Raw genomic sequence first — 25,327 nt, 5'->3', positions numbered from 1 at the left:
TAACTTCACAGATCAGTGTTCAAAGCAGGGGTTCTCAGGTTCTCACTGTGAAGCATGCTAAGAGTGGTATGTAGTGGGGCCGGAGAGGTGGCTCAGTGGTTAGGAGCACTACCTGCTCTTCAGAGGTCCCGAGTTCAATTCCCAGCAACTACATTGGTGGCTCACGACCATATGTAATAGGATCTGATGCTGTCTTCTGGTGTGTCTGAAGACAGCTACTGTATACTCATATAAATAAAAATAAATTTTAAAAAAGGAAGAGTAGTGTGTAGCAGCTAATACTGTTGCTACAGCAGTAGTTCGCTGAGGTAGCTGGCCGCGGGCTTTGCTGCTGCTTGACCTCTCTACCTTCTTTTCAGGTTTTATGTTCTGTTCCTAGAGCTGTGGTTGCTCCAGGAGAATTGGAATCGTGTGTGTGTGTGTGTGTGTGTGTGTGTGTGTGTGTGTGTGTGTGTGTGTTTGTGTTTGAAAATATGTATGAAGAATTTGGGCTGTGTATGGCAACTTGGGGTAGTGATGGTTAGATTGGGTGTTTATTTGTACTTGGTGGATTAGGTACATATTTTGTTTTTCATTATTTTATTGCTTTCGTTTGATGCTGAGACAAGGTCTCACTCTAGCCCCAACAGCCTAGCGCTCACCTCTGCTCCTGGGTGTGTATTGTACGGTGGGGGCTCTGTAGTGTGCCTTCATGACGTTTAGCTGTCGGCAACCTCCCAGAGCTCCCACATTACTGACTCCTAGGCTTGGAGGATGCAGCAGGGCGAGTATGGAGGAGAGGACTAGATTGTTTATTAGGAGAAATGGTCATTTATTACAATTCCTGAGGTCCTGATCTTGGTTCAGGTGCTGCTTTGTGATCTCGCTGTTGAAGTTCCTGTCAAAGGTGTGTGGGAGAGAGAACCACTTGAATCCACAGAAGTGTGAGGACGGGAGGAACAGGGCAGTGGGTTCTGAGCAAGGAAGAGCAGCTTTTCTACCCTGGTGGGAGATAGCATGGATGTTGGTTTTTATATTCTGTCTTTATTAAGCTCATAAAATAGGCACTTAGAAATTAGGGCCTGGAGGTGACTTGAGTACAGTTCCTCCCTTTATTGTGGCCTCCCATCGTCTCCCTGGTTCCCTGTCTAGAAGCGGTCCCACAGAATCCACCTAAAACCCCATCTCATGTTCACTTTCACCTTGTTTGTTCCAAGTGGACAGATAGGACAGATACTGTGTGCACGTCCTCAGCCTTGAGGTGTAAACCTTCTCGTACTGGGTACGGGAAAGGCTTTCAATCTGGGTGTGGTTTCTGGCTTTTTAGCAGGGTTGTGACTTTAGTCAGTTACTATAAAGGGCTTTATCATTTGTTAATACAGAGTGGAATGAGTCATAGTTGGGATGGCTTTGGGCTCATCAACTTCCCATTACACCTTCCAGGGAGGAGAAAATGTCGGGGAGCTAGGAACTGAGGTGGGGCTGCTGGGTGAAAGGAACGTGAAGATGTTGGTTCTTCTGCCTCTCTGGTTGGGAAAGTGTAACTGTAACAGAGAGCGCCTCGCATTAAAGGGCAAAGGATGGTCATTCAGAGAGCTGGGTTTCCTGCAGCGGTGCATCTGCTAGGGCTTTGAAAATAAGTACTAGGCCATTACAAGAGCAGGGGAGGTATTTCAGAGGGTGGAACCCTAGTTTTACTGAATACCAGGCACTACTACCAGTGAGAACACTCCCAGCCTGGGGTTTAGTCTTTTTAAAATTGTCTTTTTGTGTGCATGGGTGTTTTGCCTGCTGCATGTATGACAGTGTATTACCTGAGCGTTACTCATGGAGGCCACAAGAATGGTCAGGTCCCCTGGCTGGACGTACAGACAGTTGTGAGCTGCCATGTTGGTGCTGGGAATACAACCTGGGTCCTCTAGAACAGCCAGCGCACTTAGCCACTGAGCGGCCTCCCAGCCCCTTTACTCTGGACTGTTTATCACTTTAGTAATCTGTTCGAGTAAAAGTGGCCAGGGCATACCTGTGATTCCCCATTCTGGAGAGGCAGGGGGCAGAGGGTTCACTGTAAGTTTCAGGCCAGCCAGGACGCACAGTGAGGACGCTTCAGAAAGGGGATGCTTTGGGCTTGTGAGAAGAGTGGAGGGTCTTACTGGAAATGAGCTCTGGGTAGAAGTGGGATGATCTTCAGGAACCCCATGTCTGTCTGAGGCAGTCAAACCCTTGCTTTTTGCTGGCCACCTTGAGTGAGTAGCTCCCTGTGTAGATCCTTTGCTTTCCTTTCTCAGGACAAATAGACTCTACGCTATTAGCAGCCTGGGGTGAGCATTTAATTTTCCAACCAGCCACTGGCTATTAAAAATTAAACATGTAACAGATAAATGGGAAAATATTTAGCAATTGCTAACTCTAGCCTTGTATACACATTCATTCATCTGCGTGTTCCTTCCTTTGTTAGACATCTGAGGTAAAATAAGGAACAAGCGAAAGAGCAGCCCCATGTTTAGGGTTTATCAGAAAAACTTTAATAAGTAACTCTCACCTTAGGAATCTACTCTCCCTCCATTTTCTCTGAGATGAAGTGGTCTCGAATTGTTGCTGACCACTGCCCTGCATGTTCATTTACTGGGTTTTTATGTAGCTGCATTGGATCTCTCTCAGTGAGGGTGGGAAAGGCAGGCAGAAGGATTATTGAGGTGGGGGGGAGCAGAAAAGAGGAAGGTATTCCTTTTAGCTGGAGGAGGGGAGGGGGGAGAAAGGGGGAAGGGGAGAAGGAAGAGGCGGGGGAGGAGGAGGAATGCCTCACATCTGCGCTCAGTGCTTTCCCTTAGATCCAGGAGAGAGCTGTGACTGGCCCTGGATTGTGCATTCAGGTGCAGGGGCACATACCCATAACTCAAGGGCCTGAACAGAGGGAGGGGTGGCAGCTAAACTGGATTTTGGAGTATAGGCAAGAAAAAAGAAAAGAGTGAATTAAGGAGAGTTGGCTGTCTGGCAGGGAGGAAGGTAGGAAGGTAGCTCATCTCCTAAGAGTGGAGTTGGCATTCAGTTGGGAGAATTAGGTGTGTGTGTGGGGGGGAGCTGAAGCACTTCTTAGTGCTCTTGGTGAGCCTCTGAGCAGTATGTGGGCGGACCAAGGGTCAAACCTGGTCCTCCTCCAATTGGAGAGGCCTATGTATCTAACTTATTGCATGCTGTTCTAGAAGGCCTGCAGAGGAGCCCCATGTGGTAGTCATGTCTGTAATTCTAGCACTTGGGAGCTAGGATGCAGAGTGCTGAGTTGAGTCAGCTTGGGTTGCTGAAGAGCCCCTTATTAGCAAGCAAAGGAACTACATGGGTGTTCTTGCCTTCATCCCACTGCCACATTCAACTGAAAACCAGAAAAGCTCTCCAGACCTGCATGGAACAGCCACACAGCCAGGGCCTCCTGACACAGGGCCTTCCCGACACAGCCTTCCTTCCCAACACAAGGCTTTCCTAACACAGAGCCTCCTGACACAGGGCCTCCTGACACAGGGCCTTCCCAACACAGCCTTCCTTCCCAACACAAGGCTTTCCTAACACAGAGCCTTCCTAACACAGAGGTGTTTGCTTTCAAAGCCTGACATTTGTGTCTGGAGCTGAGCGGTCTCTAACACAGGCTGCATCTTCTCTTGAGTTTTATTGGAGTAGCATAAGTGCTACAAAATCGTGTATCTGTCCCTCCCTTGGGCCTTCTTCCTTCCCAGACTGAAAGAAACAAAAATGGTGGGAGTCCACAAGCTTCCCCTGTGCGGGTAACTAAATTAGAAAAAGGGATTCTGTGGTGATTTCCAGGGATCATGGTTTATTTCCGGGCCTCCAGTCTCCTCACTTGGATTCTCCCCCTTCTCAGGAACTCGATGAAACAACCTGGGCAAAGACCTTCCAGCCTTTTGGTTGATAGCTTCCTGGTTTTTATATATTTACTTTATTTATTTAGTTTTTGTGGGTGGTGGGGGTGGAAGCAGGAGCTTGGGTTCAGGGCAGACTGAGATGCCTTTCTCCTCCTCACTCTTCAGTTTTTTAGGGACATCTGTTAATGTCAGCTGAATCATAATTCTTAACCTTGTACATTGGCTTCTAGGGAGCAAGAACCCATTATGTTTTTTCTGGGAAGCAGGAACAAGCCTTATGTTGTTACTAGCCATTGCCTTCTCCGGCTACTCAATCTTTCTGAGCCTCTCTTGCTACCTGGAAATGGAGAAGTTCCCATCAGCCTCATGTTCCAGGTTCATAGGTTTTGTATGAAGAGACCTTGTAAACTCAGTACATGCAAAGCTGCATCCTTAAAACTTCATATTAGTAACATAATTGATGACACCCTAAAGGGATTGGTAAGGGATTTTCAGTCCCTTTAACACCCTATTTTATTATCGGGACAAGGATGACTTCCATTATAACTTGCTATTGAGCCTCCCGGAATACCCAGGGCCCCTAGGTTCTGCCCCACTCCCAGATCCCATTTCTGCCTTGTCTGTGGAAGGCCTCCCCATCCTGGCTGGTTCTGGCCACCTTGGGCGCCCGGACAATATCCCTTAGGATTGCCGCCTCCAGGGTCATTTTCTCCTTCCCAGCCTCAGCGGCCCCACTCCCACCGTCTTCCCGGCTCCCTGCCCCCCTGCCCGGCTCTCCCTTAAATGTTTGCAGGCCGGTTAGCAGGCGGGAAGCCCCCTCCCCCACTGGACCACCTCAGTCACGGCCCTGACCACGGGGAGGTCGGGTCTGGATTTACTAAAGAACCCCGGAGGGGGAGCCTGCCCCGCGCCGGCTGCCTGGCTCTCCGATGGGGTCGGGTTTCGGCCGGTGGCTCGGCAGAGAGAAAGAGAGAGGGAGAGAGAGAGACAAAGGGCAAAGTCCCGGTCCCCACCCCCACCCACAGCCCCCAGCGCGGCCCCTCCCCCACGGGCCCTGCGCGGGCGACCGAGGGCCGCTGGGGCCCCTCCGGACCCGCTGAGCGTCCCCGGGTGCCCAGGGCGTCTTGGTGCGTGAACTTTCTAGATCGTAGCAGAGGGATGGGGGCGCATCCTTGTCCCCCGTCCCTGTGCAGTGCAACAGCCCACCCAGGGGCTGGGGTGGGAGAGCGCGCTGGGCTTCCCCCGTGAGGTGAGGGGCTGGGGCGCAGGCCGGGCCTCTCAGCTGCTCGGGCCTTCTCAATTGCGCGGCCTGCAGGCTCCCCTCCTCCCCCCAGCTGCTGCCACCCTCCCCCACCTCAGCTGCCGCCGCCCTTCCCCGGCGCTGCCTCCTCAGTTGCCCTGACTGCTCAGCTTTCCAACCCTCCCTGGTGAAAGGCTGTGTCCAAGGCCCAGGTCCTCCGAGCTGTTGAAGACCCGCCTTTCTTCCTTGTCCCGGTGGCCGAGAGCCATTTTGGAAAGCGCTGGTGGTCCGGCCTCTTAATCTCTGAACCTGGGGGAGAGGACCCTTTGGAGGGCTTTTTACCTCCCCACCTCAATCCCAGCAGGAATCAGGATGGGCAGGAATGGCGGGGATAGTAGTTCTAAGAACTTGAGCCCAACCCTTAGCATATACTCTTAATGAACAAACTCGCTCACCTCCAACAGGTATTTGTTGGCAACTGGGGAGGTTGTACCAGAGTCCGTTCTACTGATAAGATAAATTATTTTTTAACCCTAAGGATTTTCGGCATTATGCTAAGCCCTTTTCACCGGACAGGGGTAGTGCGCTATCTGATTTCTTTTGAGATTGACCTGGCTTCTTTGCTTGCTTCTACTCCCCAGTGCTAGGTAATTTGGCTCCTAGGTTTCCTGAAGAGATGCTGGGTGGCAGGAGTTAAGATAGCAAATCCAGTTGAGGGAGACTGGGGGGGGGGGGGTCAGTGAGGGTCTGTCAGCTTTTAACCTTCCCCACTGCCTTGGGAAGACCAGAAACTCTAGACTGACCAGGGTGAGTGAGGACAGTGCTCCTGAAGGAACCCCTGTCTCCACACAGGAGGTTCTGTGGGCAAACTCCTTTCTGTGTGTTACTGTGCTTTAAGCTTTAGTAAAGGTTTCATCCTCACTCTTCCCTGCCCCCAGGTTCTTCTTGCCTCCCTTTCCCCACTGTTTAGCTCCACTTGGCCAGACCCCTCCAGTTAAAAAGTTAAAAAGTAAAATTCTATTCAAAGCCCAGGGTTGGGGGAGGAGGGAGCTATTGCCTCCAGCTGACCTGGAGTTTGTCTAGAAGGCATAAGCTATGTCAGCTTCTGTTGTAGCTTCTTCCGGGGCTGCCCCATGAATAATGGCTGCGGTGGGGATGGGGGTGGGATAAACAATTAAAAAGAAAACTTTTCAGCTTCCTTATCAACCCATATATTCCTGAGTGCATTAGGTGCTTCCGAGGCTGACGCTCTTCCTCCAGCTAGCACCTCTCCAATCACCTTTACTCCTCTACCCGCTCTAGATGGAGCTTGTAAGAGAAGAGCTTTGGTGACTACCCTTTCCCCTCCGTAACAGATCTCTGACAGCCACCCAGCCGTGTTATAGGGCAGTTAGCTATTCTGCAAATTAAATCTGGTGCCCAAATTAGAGCCGCATGCAGTTAAAAGCCATTTGGCAAGCATTTAACCATACAAAATACGGGCATTTTTCCTGCTCTTACCGTCAGGCACTAATGACTTCTGCTGTGTTAACTTGTCTGTGAACACGCAGCACTGTTTGGTGACATGAGCACACAGCAGCCTGGAAGTGCTGAGTTCTAGTCCCAAGTCAGCTAGTCCTGTTTCCTCTGAGCCTTGACCTCTGTGTCTGTGAAATGAGGGGACAGTTTATTGTGTCCATTTAGGTGTCCTCTTCTCTCTGCTCTGAAACAGTGATTCATTCCCCTTAACTAAAACTTCTTGGTAGCAACAGGTATGTAAGTACCATGTTCTATAAGAAGCCCATGAGTTCCTCAGACCCCGATTTGGCATTAAACACACATGTGAAGGCCCTTCCAGAGGAGAGGAAATTACGATTAAGCCCAGAAAAGCTTCCAGAGGGCATTTCTTTCTTCTGTCTAGCATTGCCTTAGGGATCAGGGTACACATGGGACAGTGTGTGTGTGTGTGTGTGTGTGTGTGTGTGTGTGTGTGCGCGCGCGCGCAATGTACATTTAAAGCTCAAAGGCTTTTGCTGCCAAACCTGATGACCCCAGTTTGAACCCCAGGACCCACATCCTGGAAGAGCCAAACCTATTTGAACATGTCATCCAACCTCCACATGCATGTTGTGGCACGTGTACCACCCCATACACACACAAAACAAATAAACTTTAGCAAGGCTTTTTTTTTTTTTTTTCCTTTTTTTCGGAGCTGGGGACCGAATCCAGGGCCTTGTGCTTGCTAGGCAAGCGCTCTACCACTGAGCTAAATCCCCAACCCCTAGCAAGTCTTTTAAAGGCAGTGTGCACACAGGTGTATTCCAGTGGTATCTCTGCCTTCTAGGCGCAAGAGTGCGGCGCTCTCTCGCTCTCTCTCCCCCCCCCCCCCCTTCCCTCCCTCCCCCGCCCCCTCTCTACTTCCTTGTGCTGGTAATGGCATTTGCCTTGGTTCCAGTCTTCTTCCTATGTCACTTTTTCAGTCCTAACCCGTAGCTCAGTAGAGGGCCTGCCGGCTGGCTGCCTGGCCTGTCTGGCTGCCCTACCTACCTCTGGATCATCCTGGCATGAAGCCCTGGGCATGGAGCCAGTTCCGCCTTCCTTCCCAGCACCACCCTTTTCTCAGCCACTGCCTGGCCTGGAGTGTGCCAGGCCGGCCCCCTTTACAAGTTTTCCAGAGTCTTCCAGCACCTGCTTTGGTACCAGCTCTCTGATTTGTATGTGGTGAAGAAGGACGGGAGGGTAGTATTGACAGTCTGATGATCTGGAACACCAAGGACATCTCTGGGAGAGCCAGTGATGAGCAGACTCTGAGCTGGAAAGGGTGCAGCGCTGGAAGGGTGCTTTGGTTCCTGGGTTAGTCACTTAGGGTCCTTTTGTAAAAGCAGCAGAATCACCTGCCTAGTAGACACCGTCACTATGCCCCCAGCCAGCCCGTCTGTTCCCAAGACAGCAAGCTGGCCCGGTGGACACCACTGGGCTGGAAACTTTTTTTTTTTTGTTTTGTTTTGTTTTGTTTTTTGTTCTTTTTTTCGGAGCTGGGGACCAAACCCAGGGCCTTGCGCTTCCTAGGTAAGCGCTCTACCACTGAGCTAAATCCCCAGCCCCTGGGCTGGAAACTCTTGAGAGCAAGGCCACTCGCCCGCACGGTCTGCTCGCACAGTTTACCAATGTCCAGCACCACGGAGCAACGATAAAGCGGAAAGCACTCGAGGAACCAAGAGACACAAAAACTGTTAGTGTGTAATTCACACATGCAAGTTTTGAATTACAATCTCCACATTTCAGTAAGGCTAGGTGAGTGGGTGGTGGCACGTGCCTGTAATCCTGTAACCACAGCCCTCTGGAGGCTGAATTAAAACTATTGGCAGTTCACGCCAGCCTAGGCGACATCCCGAGACTCTGTCTGAGTCAGAGTGTGCCGCATATATGCACAAGCGGAATAAGAACTTAATGTGTTATCTTTCCCCCCCCTTATTTTTAAAGGACTTCAGTGAGTAGCCCAGGCCTGGCCTGGAGTTTAGAGCACCGTGCGCGCCTCAGTGCCGGGGTTGCAGGTTTACTATAGCTCCTTCAGCTGTCCTGGGTGTGAGCCACCACAGCCAACTCTTAGATATTTTTTTACCAAATATATCAGAAAGATCATTCCAACATGGAATCAATATTGTGATGACAGGAATAATTTTTTCCTGGTTTTGAAGGAGATAACTAATGTCAGGAACCTGGCACGTTTCATACTGCACAGAGCAAATAGAGATGTCTGGTGAGGTGGTTTAGTGGATCAAAGGCACCTGCCACCAAGTCTGCTGACCCCAGTTTGGCTCTTCAGAAACCACAAATTCTAGACAGTTGTCCTCTGACCTCCACGCATGAGCAGTGTGTATGTCTCTGTGTCTGTCCCTCCCTCCCGTCTCAAACACAAAATAAGTATGAGAAGTGTTCATTAGAGGTGGTACCAGCTAAATGTACAGTGAGGAGTAGAGACAACTCCGTTAAGAGTGCATCCTGCAGGGGTTGGGGATTTAGCTCAGTGGTAGAGCGCTTGCCTAGAAAGCGCAAGGCCCTGGGTTCGGTCCTCAGCTGGGGGGTTTGGGGGGAGTGCATCCTGCAGCTAGGTAGTGGTGGCCCATGCCTTTAATCCTAGCACTTGGGAGGCAGAGCCCAGTGGATCTTTAAGTTCAAGGCCATCCTGGTCTGCAAAGTTCCAGTAGGGCTAGAGCTCCTGTCTCAGAAGAAAAGCAACAACAAGAAGTTGCACACAGCTCTCGCAGTTTGCATGGCTGGTGGCTCATGACTCCCCTGCAGGGCATTCAGCGTCCTCTGGCGTTCACAGTTAAAAATAGACTTAATGTTGAACAATAATGACATAGAGAATTAGATGTTATAGTAACCCTTAAAGTAAAATAATGATTCATTTCTTCAGTTGCACCTGGTCATGTTGGAGGTCCTCAGAGTCTAGATGGTTAGTGGTTTCCACAGCACATGGAAACCACCAAAATAGCCTGTGGAATTAGAAGGCTCCAGTAGTTGGACTCTTTCCATAAATGTCAAGGAAAGTCATGGAAGCCAATTTTCTACATTTTGTTTAAAAACTTCTTAGTGTATGCAGCGGGTGTGTGTGGAGGTTTATGGATAACTTTGAGGAACAGTTCTGGCCTTGTTGAGACTGTCTATTTTCTCTCCCTTCACTCAAGATCTAGGGGCTTTAGGGACTCCCCAGAGTCCCACCGTGTTTTAGGAGCAGTGAGATTGTAGGTACAACTGAGCCCCAGTATCCAGCTTTTTGCTGGATTAGGTAGCATGGCATATATACAGATTTGAGCATCCCTGTGGGTTGCTTTTGGCTGGATAGGGTCTCTATGTAGATGAGGCTGGCCTTGAACTAAGGGATCCACTTGCCTCTGCCTTCTGAGTGCTGGGATTAAAGAAGACGTGTGTGCCGCCATGGTTGGCTATCAGGAGTTTTTTTTTTTTTTTTTAAGATTTATTTATTTATATATAGGAATACACTGTCACTGTCTTCAGACACACCAGCAGAGGGCATCAGATACCATTACAGATGGTGGTGAGCCACCATGTGGTTGCTGGGAATTGAACTCAGGACCTTTGGGAGAGCTCTTAACTGCTGAGCCATCACTCCAGCTTCAGTTCAGTGTTCTTGGCTTTTACCATGTTCCTAAAAAGAAGAAAAGCTAACAGTTACTTAGACCGTTCATGTACAGGAAATCTCTCTAGTAAGGAAAGTTGCTGATAGGTAGACTGGCAAATCCCTGTCTGGGGACACAAGACACTTGAGATGAGCTTGTCCTACCCCACCCCAACCCCCTTGTGGGGTGGGGAATGGTCCGGTTCCCCAGAGAGTCAAGGCTTGACTTGAGGAGACCACAGGCAGAGGCACAGCTTGGCCTTGGGGTGGGGTGGGTATGGAGTTCCCAGTTCAACCTTGTTTCCAAGGAGATAAAAGCAGATTGACTGGATTCTAAAATGTCACCACCACCCTCCCCCGCCTCATCTAGCTTTCACCACTGTGGTTTAAGGGAACTTCTTAGTCTAGGGAGGAGAAGCCATCAGTGCTTCTGCTCTGGGTATGGAAGTGAAGGGGGGGGCACTTTCTCAGTGAATAAGAAAGATGGCTCAAGAGTTAAGACCACTTACTGCTCATCCAGAGGATCGGGGTCAGTTCCCAGCATGTGTATGGTATGACTGCTTAGAGCCACCCGTAACTGGTTTTGGGGTATCTGAGACCCTCTCTGCCTCATCACCTCATCACATGTGTTCAGCATTTATTTGTGTGCTGGTTCACACACATAAAATAAACAAACAACCTTTTAAGAGAGCAGTCTGCAATCCTTATATCCTTAAAAGAACAAGGAGAGTATAGTGTCTCAGGAGACTCAGTGAGGCTGAGGCTGGGTGATTGTTCTGAGTTGGAGGCTAGCCTGGGCTACAGAGTTCAGTGCACATGGAAAAACGAAGGAGTGGGGTGGGACTAGGTGAATAGCTAGAATCCCAAAGCCCTGACCTTGACACCTGGGACCCCAGACATTGTAGCACATCCTTGCTTGTAATTCCAATGTATAGAAGTTTGTTTCAAAACAAAACAGATAATATTATCTTAACGTCATTTAACCCATGTTTCTAGTATGCTAGAAAAATGATTTTTTTAACAAAATTAAAACTATACATCTGGGAAAGTAAATTAATCGCCTCCGGCTGGGTGGGTGTGTCGAAACATGCCTTTAATTCAGCACTGCCCAGCACACTGGAAGGCGGAGGCAAGCCTAGTCTACATAGGACAGCGAGGGCTACACAGAAAAAGACTCCAAAAAAAAAAAAAAACCAAACAAGAAACCCAAAACAAACAAAAGGAAATTAGATAGAGCTTTGGTTCTACTCCTGGCTTTGGCGTTTAGTGATTATGAAATGCAGACAAAATATTCATTGTGTATCTTAATCTCAGGGCCCTGGGCTGTTAAACAAAGCCATGGATAGCACATGCAGTTCTACAAAATGGAGCTGGCGGACACGCCTAACCTCAGCCACCCCCTACCCCCATGTATGCCTACTGTGTAATGGATGTATGGCACGTTCTTTTACCTTTCTGCCTCTTTACATCTCCCCTGGCCTGTTTTCCCCTGGCTTGACCCCCCCAGTCCTCACATTCCCAGGTTGGCTATGCAGTGGCACAGAAGTGAGAAAGCTGCAGGCTGTTGGCACTAAGGAGCCATTTTGACTGTTGTAATCATTGCCTTTAATGGCCACTGCTGGCAGTTCGATCTCTTCAACAGGTTTAGTTGCTAGAGGGTCAGGGCAGTTAATGCATTTCTCATGGTCCTCTCTTCTTGCTGGACTGGGGCTTGGCCTTCCAGGCATGAAGAAAGTGCTCTGGTGTGGTGCCCTTTTACCTGTAGGGCATATGCACTGTTCACCCTGGCGTTGGTAGACCCTGATTTATTGGATCAGGGTCAGGGTAGCCGAGGTGGAGGAGTGGAAGACTTGAGTCACGTGGGGCTTGTGCATAGTGATTATTTTATACGATTTCTTTCTCCTTCATTGTGAACACATTTATTTAGATTCTGTAATGACTGTCGCTGTCCCTCCACCCTGCCTTCGAGTTTCCTTTAGAATAATGTCAGGGACTTGTCGGACTTAGCTTCCACCAGGAGAAACCAGGGGGAAATGGGAGTTGTGCTCCCCACCGTCCATCAGGAGCCTCTAAGTCAGTGGTCCTCAACCTTCCTATGAGGGGACACTTTAATACAGATCCTCATGTCGTGGTGACCTCCAACCACAAAATTCTCTTTGTTGCTACTTCATAGCTAATTTTGCTACTGTTCTGAATTGTCATGTACACCTGTTCAGATGCTCCTAGGTGACCCCCCTGAAAGGATGTTCTGTGGTTCCCCAAAGAGTTGCAAACCACAGATTTAGAGCCACTGTGAGCCCTCACTCTGCACAGCAGCCTAACCCAGCCACCTCTGGGCCTCCCCTAGGTGGGAGGGTTGTAGTGTAAGCAAGGACATTTTATACTGGTCCCAGCATCGCCCTGTGAGGTATGGGCCTGAAAGGAATTAGATAGCACCACCCTCGATGGAAACCAGACTTAGGAGACAAAGGTTCTTGGACGCCTCAGCTCTTCAGGCCATCCCGTGTTTTAGTCAGGGCTGGGGGCTTTGCTGAAAAGGGAGCCCGGGAGGAGCCTAGAGTGGGTTCCCAGGATGGGGTGTGTGCCCTAGAGGGGTGAGGGAGGGCTGCTGGGATGTCTTTCTTTCATTGGTTGGGTAGACCTGCCCTCCTCCCCTTCCCTCTCCTGGAACATTCCAGACATTCCAGCCAATCTGCCTGCCATTGCTCTCTGGATGTGGATTAACATCCTTGCAGAGGTTGGGTTTCACTGCCACCACCCTGCTCCTGCCCTCCTGGATAGAAGGCCCCAAACCGAGTTTGGACAGGCAAGTTTCGGCCTTTGACCTGGGGTTGCACTAATGGGCTGTTTCAAACTAGGCTCCTGTATTAGAGTTGCTTTACGCCTTGTTTTTTCCTAGATGCAGCCCTCCCCTCCTCTCCATCCAAAAGCATTTGCTGGGAAGGAGGTGTCCTGGGCTGGGCTACTCCTGCTGTTAAACCAAGGCAGTGTTCATTTCCCCAGATTCTTCACCCGTCTGAACATACTCAAGTCTGTTTGGTCGCAAAGGTGTTTTGTGGGAAACCCGTACCAGGGAGTGCCAAGGCTGCCTTTTGACCAGTCCTTGTATTTGGTACCTGATGGGAGAGGTCTAAGGACTCAGAAATGGGCTTGTTGGTTTCTCATGCGTGTGTGTCTGACAGCACAGCACGTCTGACATAGCTGGATCGGGCATTCACTTTCTGATCCTCCTGCCAGTACTGTGGGTGCTGGAATCACAGGGGTTTGACACCCTGCTTGCCTATCCGTTAAGTGCTGGAACTTGAGCTCAGGGCTTTGTGTCTGCCACAGACAAGTGTGCACACTGAGTTACATCCATCTGTCTTTCTTCCTTTTGCTATCACTACAATGTCGCCTCCTGACTGGCCTACGCATGCATCATGCTTTAGACTGTTGACCGCATGCATCATGCTTTAGACTGTTGACCGCATGCATCGTGCTTTAGACTGTTGAGATCATGGCTCATGCCTTCAGGCCCAGCCCAATCTGTTTCGTCCAAGCAGATCCATCTTTCCTTTAGCTTTTTACTTTTTCTTTTTCAAGACCGGATTTCTCTGTATAATCTTGGCTGTCTTGGGACTCATTGTGTAGATTAAGCTGACCTTGAACTCATAGAGATCCGCCTGCCTCTGCCTCCTGAGTGCTGGGTTTGGGGAGAAAAAAAGAGGTTGGGTTAGGGTCAGGGCTGACATAGCTAGAGGAGCCGCAGCCACCACCGCTCCACTCAGATGTTCTTTACTGTACCTGGTAGATAAAGAATTGTCCTTCTCAGAATTTCACACTAAAGTGGATCCCAGAGCCCCTTCTATCTCTCTGCTTTGGTAGAGACTGCCTGGGACAGCTACGGCCAGCACAAATTCAGTTAGGACACTGCATTCCTTTTTGCTTGCCCCACCCCACAGCTGGATACCAGCTCATCTTGTAGGCCACTGAGGGCAGAGCGTACTTGACTCAGCATTATTTTACATTGTACGCTGGCATTTGCCTCTGAGTATACCTGTGCGCCGCGTGCTCGCAGTGTCTGTGGGGGGCCAGGAGAGGGCATATGATCTTCCTCTGGAGAAGGTTGTGACCCACCCTGGTGTGCTGGCAATTAAATCCTGCTCCTCTAGAAGAGCATCCAGTACTCTGATCCAGTACTGCCGTCTTTCCAACCCAGGGCCTTGTCTTTGAACTAAGGGTTTGTGCGGGATCAAAGATATACAGAGATCTAAATGACAATTGACTAACACATCAAGTCGATTTAAATGTCTTAAACTCCGGGATTAAGGTATTGATTTCGGTGTTTAGCAGTGTCTCTGGGTTGCTCTGGGCCTTAGCCCTGAACCTGCATTCCTCAAGGGAAATCAACTTTTTTCAGAGCCATTTGAAGCCTGGGATAGAGTAAGTATAAAGTATATAGTCAGTCACCTGGGAGAAAAAAGGTGGTCCTGATGCTGGGCTGTGTGTGTGTCGATCACTCTGGAGAACCTTAACCATTCGTAGATTCATCTATTGTTACACACTAAGGACTCACTCCACATCTCTACTAAGCGCCTTACAAATACTATCTAATGCCACCTGCTACCTGTGAATGGGTATTACTCCTGTTGTACAAAGGGGAGACCGGGGCTCAAAGAAGTTAAGTACTCTTCTCAAGATCAGTGCTAATAAGTGGTTTAGATCCCTAGCTGTGCCAAGGGCTTAACCACTGTACTATTATCTTATGCAATTGTTCACATGTATTGTTTCCTCTAATACCACCGGAGCACCTGGGCCAGGCATCCCGCCTCTTTTGTTCATTGCTGTGCCCTAGCCCCGGGAGCAAAGGAGAGCTTGAAGAAGGTGCCCGCTAAAGAGGTCTTAGATTAACTTACAGTTACTGTCTTACTTGACAGATTTGCTTTATTTTAAATTACATGTGTGTGAGTATATAACCAGTGAGTCAGGTGCCTGAAGTGAGCTGGGGTTCAGGCAGTTGTGAGCCTGAAGAGTGGGACTTCAGTCCTGTAAGAGCCCCAGGCCCCCTTTCTCCTGTCTCCTGACTTTGTTTTGATGGAGAGGGAAGTTCGTAGAAAGCTACCGTAGCAAGCATCAAAACGGTGTGTTTGCTCTTTTGCTGTCATTATGCCGAGGACCTCTGATTCTGAGTTCCTCTCTGACCGCTGTCAGGTAAAGCTTCATCTGCTCTGAAATCTGCATCCTTGTTGGGTTTTTTCGTTTTTTTTTTTTTTTTTTCTTCTTCCCCTGAGGTGAGGTTTTACTGTTTATTCTGACTGTGCTTTAACTATGGAGATCAAGTTGGCCTGGAGCTCACAGAGACCTGCCTGCCTCTGCCTCTTAAGAGCTTGGATTAAAGGCACATGCCACCCTCCTGGTTTAGGGTGCTGTTTTATGGGCTGGAGATCTAGCATGTGCAGATTCTGTCCCTAGCAGTGGGGAGGAAGCCACCATCTTATGATTTTGGTGAGATAACAAGCTGGGACAGGACTAGAAACTGCTGAGTCTTGGGCCTAAAGCATCTGGAATTGTCTAAATCATTCTTTTCCTTTCTTTTCAGGAGTCGGAAAATACAGATCCGGAATATTCCACCTCAGCTCCGATGGGAAGTACGTGTTTGGAGAGGTTAATGCACAGGTTGGGTGGAGACTGGTCATGGGACTGTCCGACTGAGTTGGTAGGAATAGCTAGTCTCTCTGTCCGACTGAGTTGGTAGGAATAGCTAGTCTCTCTGTCCGACTGAGTTGGTAGGAATAGCTAGTCTCTCTGTCCGACTGAGTTGGTAGGAATAACTAGTCTCTCTGTCCGACTGAGTTGGTAGGAATAGCTAGTCTCTCTGTCCGACTGAGTTGGTAGGAATAACTAGTCTCCACTGGGTGTGAGGTTAATAGGATCTCATTTTTCACTCATGCTCTGGGGCGAGAGGCATTAAGGAGGTAGGAAGAGTGTTTCTAGAACTTTCTGATGGCAGAAGTCTGAATCTGCTCCAAAAAGGCCCTTAACCCAGAGTCAGGTGCATTCCTGCAAACACTGACGATGCATCGCGTTTCGGGCCCTAAGGGATGGAACTTTGGGACCAAATGTCTGGCTCCTGCTGGTGCCCCAGAGCTTTGGGGTGGGGGTATTCAGGCCCCAGGATGCTCAGACACCTTTTCTCCCCTCTCCAGGTGCTGGATAGCCTTCTGGCCCAGTACGGCACAGTGGAGAACTGTGAGCAAGGTAAGACCGGACAGCAGCCAAGTGGCTCAGCACCAGGCAGTTCTGTGATCAGATCCATTGGGAACACAGATGGGCATAGCCCATGTGCTGGACACTGGTTCCAGCATTCGTCCTTCTGTGGGTGGAGCCATGAGACTGGACTACTGTGTGATGAGCAGTCTGAGCACCCTTTTCCTTGTTTTCAGTAAGACAGGCTCTCGCAGGGTAGCCTTGGCTGGCCTGGAACTTCCCTCTGTCGCCCAAGTGCTGGGATTAAAGCCCCGGGCTACCACCACACCCAGCCTCATTACCTTTCTCAGTGAGGAGTCTCAGTCCCAAGCTTACAAGAATCACAATAGTTCAGTAATTTAAGAACAGAAACTTGTAAGGGCTGGGTGCATTTATTTAGTTTCAGCTTTTGAGAGGCAGGAAGAGTTCTGTGAGTGTGAGGCCAGCCTCATGTACATAGACCTGCAGTACATAGACCTTGTCCTCCTCCTCCTCCTCTTCTTCCTCCTCCTCTTCTTCCTCCTCCTCTTCCTCCTCTTCCTCCTCCTCCTCTTCCTCCTCCTCCTCCTCTTCTTCCTCTTCCTCCTCTTCTTCCTCCTCTTCCTCCTCTTCTTCTTCTTCTTCTTTTTTTTTTTTTTTTACTATTTTTATTTACTTAATGAATGAGTGCTCTATCTGCACGTGTACCTGGATGTCAGAAGAGGGCATCTCAGACCTCATTACAGATGGTTGTGAGCCACCATGTGGTTGCTGGGATTTGAACTCAGGACCTCTGCAAGAGCAGGTGGTGCTCTTAACCACTGAGCCCTCTCTCCAGTCTGAGAGACCTTGTCTGTACAAGGAAAAAGTCCTGGGTGTGTTAGTAGACTGCCTCCATCTCAGCACTTCAGTGGGTCTACAAGAGTGAGTTCCAGAAGAGCCAGGGCTACATGGAGAAACATACATACATACATACATACATACATACATACATACATACATACATGGGATGGGGGTGGGAGAGGGCTGGAGAGATGGTTCAGTGATTAAGAGCACTGGCTATTCTTCCAGAGACCGAGATTTGATTTCTAGCCCTCAGAGGTGGCTCACAGCCATCTGTAATTTCAGTTCCACATAAAATCAAAATGAAGGACAAGTTTGAAAAAAGTTTATTCCTTAATAGTTTGATGGGCAGGCAAAACCTTTTTGCTATTGGGTTCACAGAGGGAAGTGTAGGAATCCTAAGCTGTAAAAAGTATTAGATGTGATTTCGAGGTCTTCTGCTTCTAGTGTAAATCTTTTCCAGAGGAAATGAGTTTGGAGTGGTTTGGTTGCACACCCCAACATGAGGCTGTTTTAGATTTTTTTTTTTTTTACAAAAGCCAACCCAGGAACATTGCATGTTCATGGGTATCATGGCCTGCTTCAATTGAGGCAGGCCTGTCAGTCTCCTCAGTCGCTTCTTGGTGAAAACATTTAAAATCTTGTCACTCTCTGAAGTTCATAGGGCAGTGTGGTCTGTTGCTATCATACCACGTAGAAAGGAGCACTCCTGATGTACTCTTTTGTCTGTCTGTCACTCTGCTCACCAATCAGCTCTTCTGGGGCCTCCTTCCCTATAATCCATATTCTCCGTTCAGTGAGACTCCTCCCCCTCCAGTCTTCCTTCTCTTTCTTCCCCTTTTTTCTGTGGTTTCCTCTCCTTTGACCTCCCTTTCTCCACCGTTTCCTTCTTCTGGTCTTCACTCTTCCCCTGTTTCATGTTCCTGAGAGCACAGGGTTTCTTGTCCTTCAGAACCTGCTTATTTAATTTAACTGAGTAATCTGCTTCCAGCTGGTTGTCTCAGATGACAGCATTTCAAATTTTTACAGCAAATAGTATTCCATTGTGCCTGATGTGTGTTGGGAAGGCACAGGATGAGTGCCTTTCTTCTGTGTGAACAGTGTAGCAGCCCACTTGTGAAAGAAGCAGCAGTGTGAGGTCTGTGTTCATTTGTAAATTCTCTGTGGGAAGGGTAAGCAGTACCTGTGGCATTCTCTGCCCTAACCTAGCTGGCCTTTCCACGCCAGGGCATAGCCGAAGGTGCTGGTGGCTGTCGCCCAGCCCTGCTGCAGTGAGGCTCATAAATTAGACAGACTGGGTAGCCACTCACTGAGGTGGCAGCTGTCTGGGCTGTGAACAACAGGCTCTGTCCGGCTGACCACCTCACTCTATCCCTGGAACCCACGTGGTGGATAGAGGGAGCTGACTCTCTAAGTTGTCCTCTGACCTCTACTCGCGTGAACACAGGCAGACCTGAAATAGTTTTCAGTGATTAAAAAAGCATAAAAGGAGCCCACAAACCTACAAACCCCAGGTTGGCCTCAGAAACAGTCCTGTTCAGCAATTGTCATCCTGCAGCCACCACACTGAGCTCTGTCAGCTGTCAGGCTTTCTTTGTAGGCAGACCCTTGCAGTGTAGTCCTTGTACTCACTCAGCCCAGGCTGCGGAGGAGATCTCAGCCAGTTTTCTCCCTGTTCGCCATGTGTGTGCAGTGCCCAAAGAGGCCAGAGGGTGGCGGCTGATTCCTTGGAAATAGAGTTACTGAAGGTTATGATCTGCCTGCCATGTGGGTGCTGGGATTGAACTGTGACCTGTGGGTGAGCAGCCAGTGCTCTTGGCCACTGAGTCATCTCTTTCTCTTTTTTTCCTTTTCTTTTCTTTTCTTTTTTTTTTTAAGCCACCTTTAAAAGTACAGTGTAGTCTTGAACTCTGAACTTTCCTCTTTCATCTCCCAAGTGCCGAGACCGCAGGTACACGCTGCGATGCTTTGCCTGAAGCTCTTTCTCTTCTTTTTTTTTTCTTTTTTTCCGGAGCTGGGGACCGAACCCAGGGCCTTGCGCTTGCTAGGCAAGCGCTCTACCACTGAGCTAAATCCCCAACCCCCTTTCTCTTCTTTTAAATGTAGTAGCTCCACCCTCTACTGTCAGTGGGTTAGTCCTTGTCCTGGTGGTGGTCAAGGTCATCCTTAGCTCCATGCCAGCCTGTGGCGTTTAGTGAGTCCCTGACTCACAAGGCTTATTAGTAGAGTGTTGCATGTGTAAAGGCCCTGGGTTTAATCTCCAGCGATGCAAAATGAATTAATGAATAATAAATAATAAATCCAAGTTTGGTCCTGAGTTCAATTCCCATCAACCACGTGGTGGTTCACAACCATCTACAATGGGTTCTGATGCCCTCTGCTGGCCTGCAGGTGTACGTGCAGATAGAGCACTCATACATTAAATTAAAAAAAAAAATCTTAAAACAAAACAAAACAAATTCAAGCTTTTGGATGGAAATCCTTCTTGGGACCCATGAGTGTGATGGCCTGATGCTGATGTGTCCCATGTCTGCCATCAAGAAGTCTAGCATACGTGAGCCCAGAATTCCTTCTCTGGGGAAGCTCACAGAATGGATTTAGATAATTCCAAATCTCTTGAGCTATTGAGAGAAGGAAACTAAAAGCCATTTTTTTTCTTGAGGTGTTACCTCTGTAAATGGCTAATCTCACCCATTGGGTGTTGCTTGTTTGCTAATTAACGTTCCCAGGGTAAGCGGCCTCCAGTGCTGGGATTTGCGTGGAGGAGGGGGTATTTTCCTTGCTACGCCATTGCTACATCTGAAAGCCAGAAAGATTCCAGCTCAGCCTCCAGTGTCTGTGAAGGAGGTCATCTGAATTGTTTTTCACTGTCCTCCGAGTGTATTCTCAGCCTGCTGCGTCCTCTGTTGACGGTTGGGGTTCGTCAGCAGAGCTCTAACTGTGGTGGACTGTTCTGTTGTCTCCTCAGTGAACACCGAGAGTGAGACGGCGGTGGTCAACGTCACCTACTCTAACCGGGAGCAGACCAGGCAGTGAGTACCTCAGAAGTGGGCCTGGGGGGCCTCTGAGGGGGTTAGGGGCGGGTTCTCCTTGGACCCCCGTAATATGGGAGGGACCCATGGCTGGGTCCAGGCAGACTGGAATTCTCAGCTGGCTTCTGATTGGTTCAGCTGGCCCCAGGATCCCATAAAAGGTCTTTTAGGGGCATGTTAAAGGAACAAGAATTTTCTCACTTCGGGGGAGGGGGATGACTGGCAGGAAGAGATTGCCTCTGGGTGCCTGGGCACACCAGTCCTGTCCTGTGTTGATGGCGCCATCTTTTGGTTGTGAGGGGGAACTGCCTCATTCAAAACAGATCAAAGGTGCGCATATTTTCTCTTTTGAGATCATAGTGGCCTCCAACTCACTTTGGTAGCCAAGGGCAACCCTGAATTCTGCCCCTGTTTCCCGAGCATTGGGGTTATGGGTGTGGATTACTGCAGCTGCATCCGGTGCGATGCCGGATGGTTAGGAGCTTGGGGACACGTTTCTAGGTTCCTCGAGTCCCCCCCACCACCACCATCACAGGTCCCAGCTCCTCAGCCCTGGAATCGGCCCTTAGGAGTCTCGCTCCCTGAAGTGGTCAGAACACGTGTTGTACATTGATTAGTTTTAGCTCTGACTGGCTGTCACAGGGTGTTTACACACACACACACACACACACACACACACACACACACACACACACCGGCTTCAACATCTTCCAGTGGTCTTAGGTGGAAATTTTTTTTATTATTTTTTATTGGAAGATTTTTATGAACAATAAATGCCAAGGAAGCAAGTGGCATTGCTGTATCAGTTACTTTTCCGTTCGTGTCTTCTCTCTCAGACCAGAAAGTTCCATAGTGATGGAGGGGTGGTAGACAGAAGGTTAGCTACAGTATCCCCAGTGTGTTCCCATCTGTAACTCAGTAGGTGCTTTTTGGGTAAGGACGGCACTTGGTATGGTTGGCATGAGTTGGAGTGACAATTGGACTACCTGTTCCTAGAGCCATCATGAAGCTAAATGGCCATCAACTGGAGAACCATGCCCTGAAGGTTTCCTACATACCTGATGAGCAGATAGCACAAGGTCCTGAGAATGGGCGCCGTGGAGGCTTTGGGTCTCGAGGCCAGCCCAGGCAGGGGTCACCGGTAGCAGCAGGGGCGCCAGCCAAGCAGCAGCAGGTGGACATCCCTCTCCGGCTCCTGGTGCCCACGCAGTATGTAGGCGCCATCATTGGCAAGGAGGGTGCCACCATCCGAAACATCACAAAACAGACTCAGTCCAAGTGAGTGTTGGGAAAGGGAGGTGGATGCAGGGAAGAGGTGGGCCTGGGGCAGCTCCGGGAAGCACATGGTTTGGGCATCAGCACTTTTGTCCTTGGAATGTTGCAAGGGACGGTCACTGTTGCCAGTGTTACCTCTGTGTTAAGAGTTGGGCAAATGAGGAGGCAGATGGGTCTGGGTTTACTGTCTCCAGAAGGAAGAGTTGCTCATATCAGGGTGCTCCAGGATACTCAGTCCTGTGAGCTGGGAGTTAGCCACTGGTCGGGTACTCTGGGATAAGTAGCCACTTCATGATGGTCACAAGCTGGACAGCCTGGCTTAAAAAAGGTCAGGGTTCTTTGGCATAAGTCGTAATTATGTCCCATTGTAGTACGGCCACCTGCTTTCCTGTTGTTACAGATAAACAGTGGTTATGGGGAAGAACGGCTCAGCTCGTATCCCTAACATACACAGTAAATCATGATTATTTACTTGTCGTTGGGGCAGTGTGTCTTCCAGTACATTGTTTGAAAAAGGACACTGGAAGGAGAAAGATAACTGTACAGTCATACACAGCTGGGGAATATCCCCATCCAGTAGCTGTGAGGTGGCCTGCATTGTCCTTTTAGAGATGGGCAGAGCAACACCTGGCTGTGGCTCCCAGGCCCCTTCTTGAGTTTCCTGGTTCTATACTTGACAGGCCCCATTCTAAGGAGAGTGGACGCTAGGCTTTTAATTGACAAGAGATGGGGAAGTCCGGTGTTACTGGAGACAACTAACCAGCTTTCTCCTTGTGGTGCTCAGGATAGACGTGCACAGGAAGGAGAACGCGGGGGCTGCGGAGAAGGCCATCAGTGTGCACTCGACCCCTGAAGGCTGCTCCTCGGCCTGTAAGATGATCTTGGAGATTATGCACAAGGAGGCAAAGGACACCAAGACGTAAGACCCAGCTGCACTCGTGACGGCGATGCACAGCTTTCGTTTTCTGGTTTTTCTTTTTTGGCTGCACCAAGAGTGAAGGCCAGGGCTTTACACCTCCCAGGCAGGAAATTTGCTGCTGAACCATGCGCCGCCCTCAGGCCACCCTCAGACTTGTTAATAGCAGCGAAACAGATTAAGAGAGAGTCGCAGGCTGTACACAAACGTAGGAGTTGGCAGATAAGCTCTTATCCTTGTATAATTGTATAGAAATCTTATATACTCGATGTTTATATTTGTGTCTATGTATATGCATATATGTATATGTATATATATGGGTGTGTGTGCATTAGGGTCTTCGTGAATGGAGTATGCAGGTAGATGTGTTAGCACAGAGGTCAGGCTGAAATCCCTCTATGCCTTTTATAAACTCTTTGGTCACCTCGGTCAGTAAATACAAAGTTCCTACAGAAAGGGAAGCGACAGAGGGCTTGAAATATAGCATGGTAGCATGCAGTGGATGCCTGCATGTGTGAGGACCTGACTGTGGGCCCCTCTAATGCAGAACAGTGCAGGGGATTCACTTACAATAATTTGGTTCTGGGTCCTGTGGAAGGGTGGGGTATTTGAGGTAGGATCCCTGTACCCTGGTTAGCCCTGAACTGCTGTGACCCTGCTCTCTGCTATACCACCTCACCAGGCTTCCGTTTCTACTCATTTTCTTGAGACTGGCTTGGGGTGGAGAGATGGCTCAGCCGTTAAGAGCAGATATTGTCCTATTAGGACCAAACTTCACATCTCACCCATCTTCATACTGGGTGTCTCACAAACTCAAGCTCCAAGCGATCCAATGCCTCATCTTCTGACTGACTTCCACAGGCAACTTCACATCACCCTACCTCCCACACACAATCTTTGAGAAGAGCGGGTCTTCCACAGGCTGTGCTCATGGGTGTTCTTAAATCCGCTGATAATTAAGCATCATCACACTAAGTTTAGTTGTTTTCCTTTTTCACTTGTTTTTTGTTTAGTTTTGTTTGAGACAAAGTGTCTCCATTTGAGGCTGGCCTTGAACTCACAGAGCTCTGCCTGCCTCTCTGCCTCCTGTGCACCGTAATGTCTGTCTAAGTGGTTTTGTTGTTGTTGTTTTTTTTTTTTTTAATTCTTTTAATTTTTAATTTCTTTTTTTTAAAGATTTATTTATTTATTATATATAAGTACACTGTAGCTGTCTTCAGACACACCAGAAGAGGGCATCAGAACTCTTTACAGATGGCTGTGAGCCACCATGTGGTTGCTGGGAATTGAACTCAGGACCTCTGGAAGAGCAGTCGGGTGCTCTTAACCGCTGAGCCATCTCTCCAGCCCTTGTTGTTGTTTTTTAAGACAGCTTTTCTTTTTAGGGTTCAACTAGTATAATAATGCTGTGCTTGTTTGCGGATTGCCTAGGTTAGCCTAGAATTCCTGGATCCTCCAGCTTCAGCCCAAGCAGCTGGGACTGGAAGGCAAATGCCAGCACATTGTGTGTCCTTTCTTTCTTCACCTTAGGGGTGAAGCCTGGGCCTCATGCTGGACAGACAACAGTACTACTGAGCTAAGTCCCCAAGCCAAGTGTGCACAGTTTTTAGTGTGCAGTCATATGACGTTCCATTTGCATGTGTTGACCATGTACCTGTTGCCTGTGATCACAAACATAAATAAAACTGTGGCTCCCGAATTTCAGACTGCAGTCCTTGTCCCCCATTTCTCTGTCCAACACTGAGCTCTGCTGGGTTTGTAATCTTGACAGCTTGGCTCAGGGTTTGTTCTGGGTTCGCATAGTTGGGTAAGTTGGGTAACATAGTTCGGTCTTTGTTGACATCATTGACCAGGCTGTCCCCCACTTCCTCCCAGGGCAGACGAAGTTCCCCTGAAGATCCTGGCTCATAATAACTTCGTGGGGCGACTCATTGGAAAGGAAGGGCGGAACTTGAAGAAAGTGGAGCAGGATACAGAGACTAAGATCACCATCTCCTCGTAAGTCTCTCAGTGGTTTCCTCCTCAGCGGTGGTGAACTCAGGGTGGGGTACAAGGGACCTGCCACTAAGCCTTAGCACAACCCCTTTTTGGGATGAATCGAATTGGAGAAGTGGTGAGATCATTTTGTCCTGCTCAATAAGGGCTGGAGCACCTTAAGACCTCCCCTTGGCACAACGTTCTAGATTCGTGCATCACCACGAAAGCCTGCTGTGAGGCCTGTTCTTGAGGTATGTCTGCCACTGTGAGAGGTGCACAAATCGTGGTTCTTTTCAGCCGGGGCGTACTGGGCTTAAAGCTGTTTGCAGAGTAACTCTGCTGCACAACAGCACATGGAGGTCTGCCTGCGGCAATTTGAGTGTCTGACGACCACAACCTTTCATGATTAGCTTGTGTTCCCACAGACAGAATTGTTGGGATTAGGTCACTCACCTTGCCCTGGTTACCTGAAGGCCAGAGATCGGGCTCCTGTCCAGAAGTTAGGCATCCTTTAGAAATGCTGGGCCTGTACTCAGTTGGTCTGCCCTGGTTACCTGAAAGCTGGAGAAAGGGCCACTGGCTAGAAGTTAGGCATTTTTTAGGAATGCTGGGCCTGTCCTCAGTTGGTCTTTGGCTTTGTTCCTAGCTGGGGTCTGGTTCTCATCCTGCACTGCCCACTGCTTGACACTGTCCTGCTTTCTTGCCAGGCTCCAGGATCTCACGCTCTATAACCCTGAAAGGACCATAACTGTGAAGGGGGCCATTGAGAACTGCTGCAGGGCTGAGCAGGAGATCATGAAGAAAGTTCGAGAGGCTTACGAGAATGACGTGGCTGCCATGAGCGTGAGTGAGAGGCACCTTCTT

At 49.1% G+C, this 25,327-nt stretch overlaps 1 protein-coding gene across 3 annotated transcripts in view; it reads left to right on the top strand.

Moving 5' to 3' along the window:
• Positions 1-25,327, top strand: part of Igf2bp1 (insulin-like growth factor 2 mRNA binding protein 1) — a 43,766-nt gene that overhangs the window by 9,290 nt on the left and 9,149 nt on the right. For 2 of the 3 annotated variants that reach the window (XM_087572160.1, NM_175594.2), the window contains 7 exon segments: positions 15,795-15,843; positions 16,402-16,453; positions 20,232-20,295; positions 21,292-21,573; positions 22,355-22,489; positions 24,362-24,484; positions 25,171-25,306. In XM_087572160.1, coding sequence (XP_087428286.1) covers positions 15,795-15,843; positions 16,402-16,453; positions 20,232-20,295; positions 21,292-21,573; positions 22,355-22,489; positions 24,362-24,484; positions 25,171-25,306 — 841 coding nt within the window. 3 annotated transcript variants of the gene reach the window in all.

This window comes from Rattus norvegicus, chromosome 10 (genome assembly GCF_021556685.1).
Source record: "Rattus norvegicus strain SHRSP/BbbUtx chromosome 10, alternate assembly SHRSP_T2T, whole genome shotgun sequence".
Taxonomy (NCBI): domain Eukaryota; kingdom Metazoa; phylum Chordata; class Mammalia; order Rodentia; family Muridae; genus Rattus; species Rattus norvegicus.
This window is presented reverse-complemented; position numbering and strand designations above follow the sequence as displayed.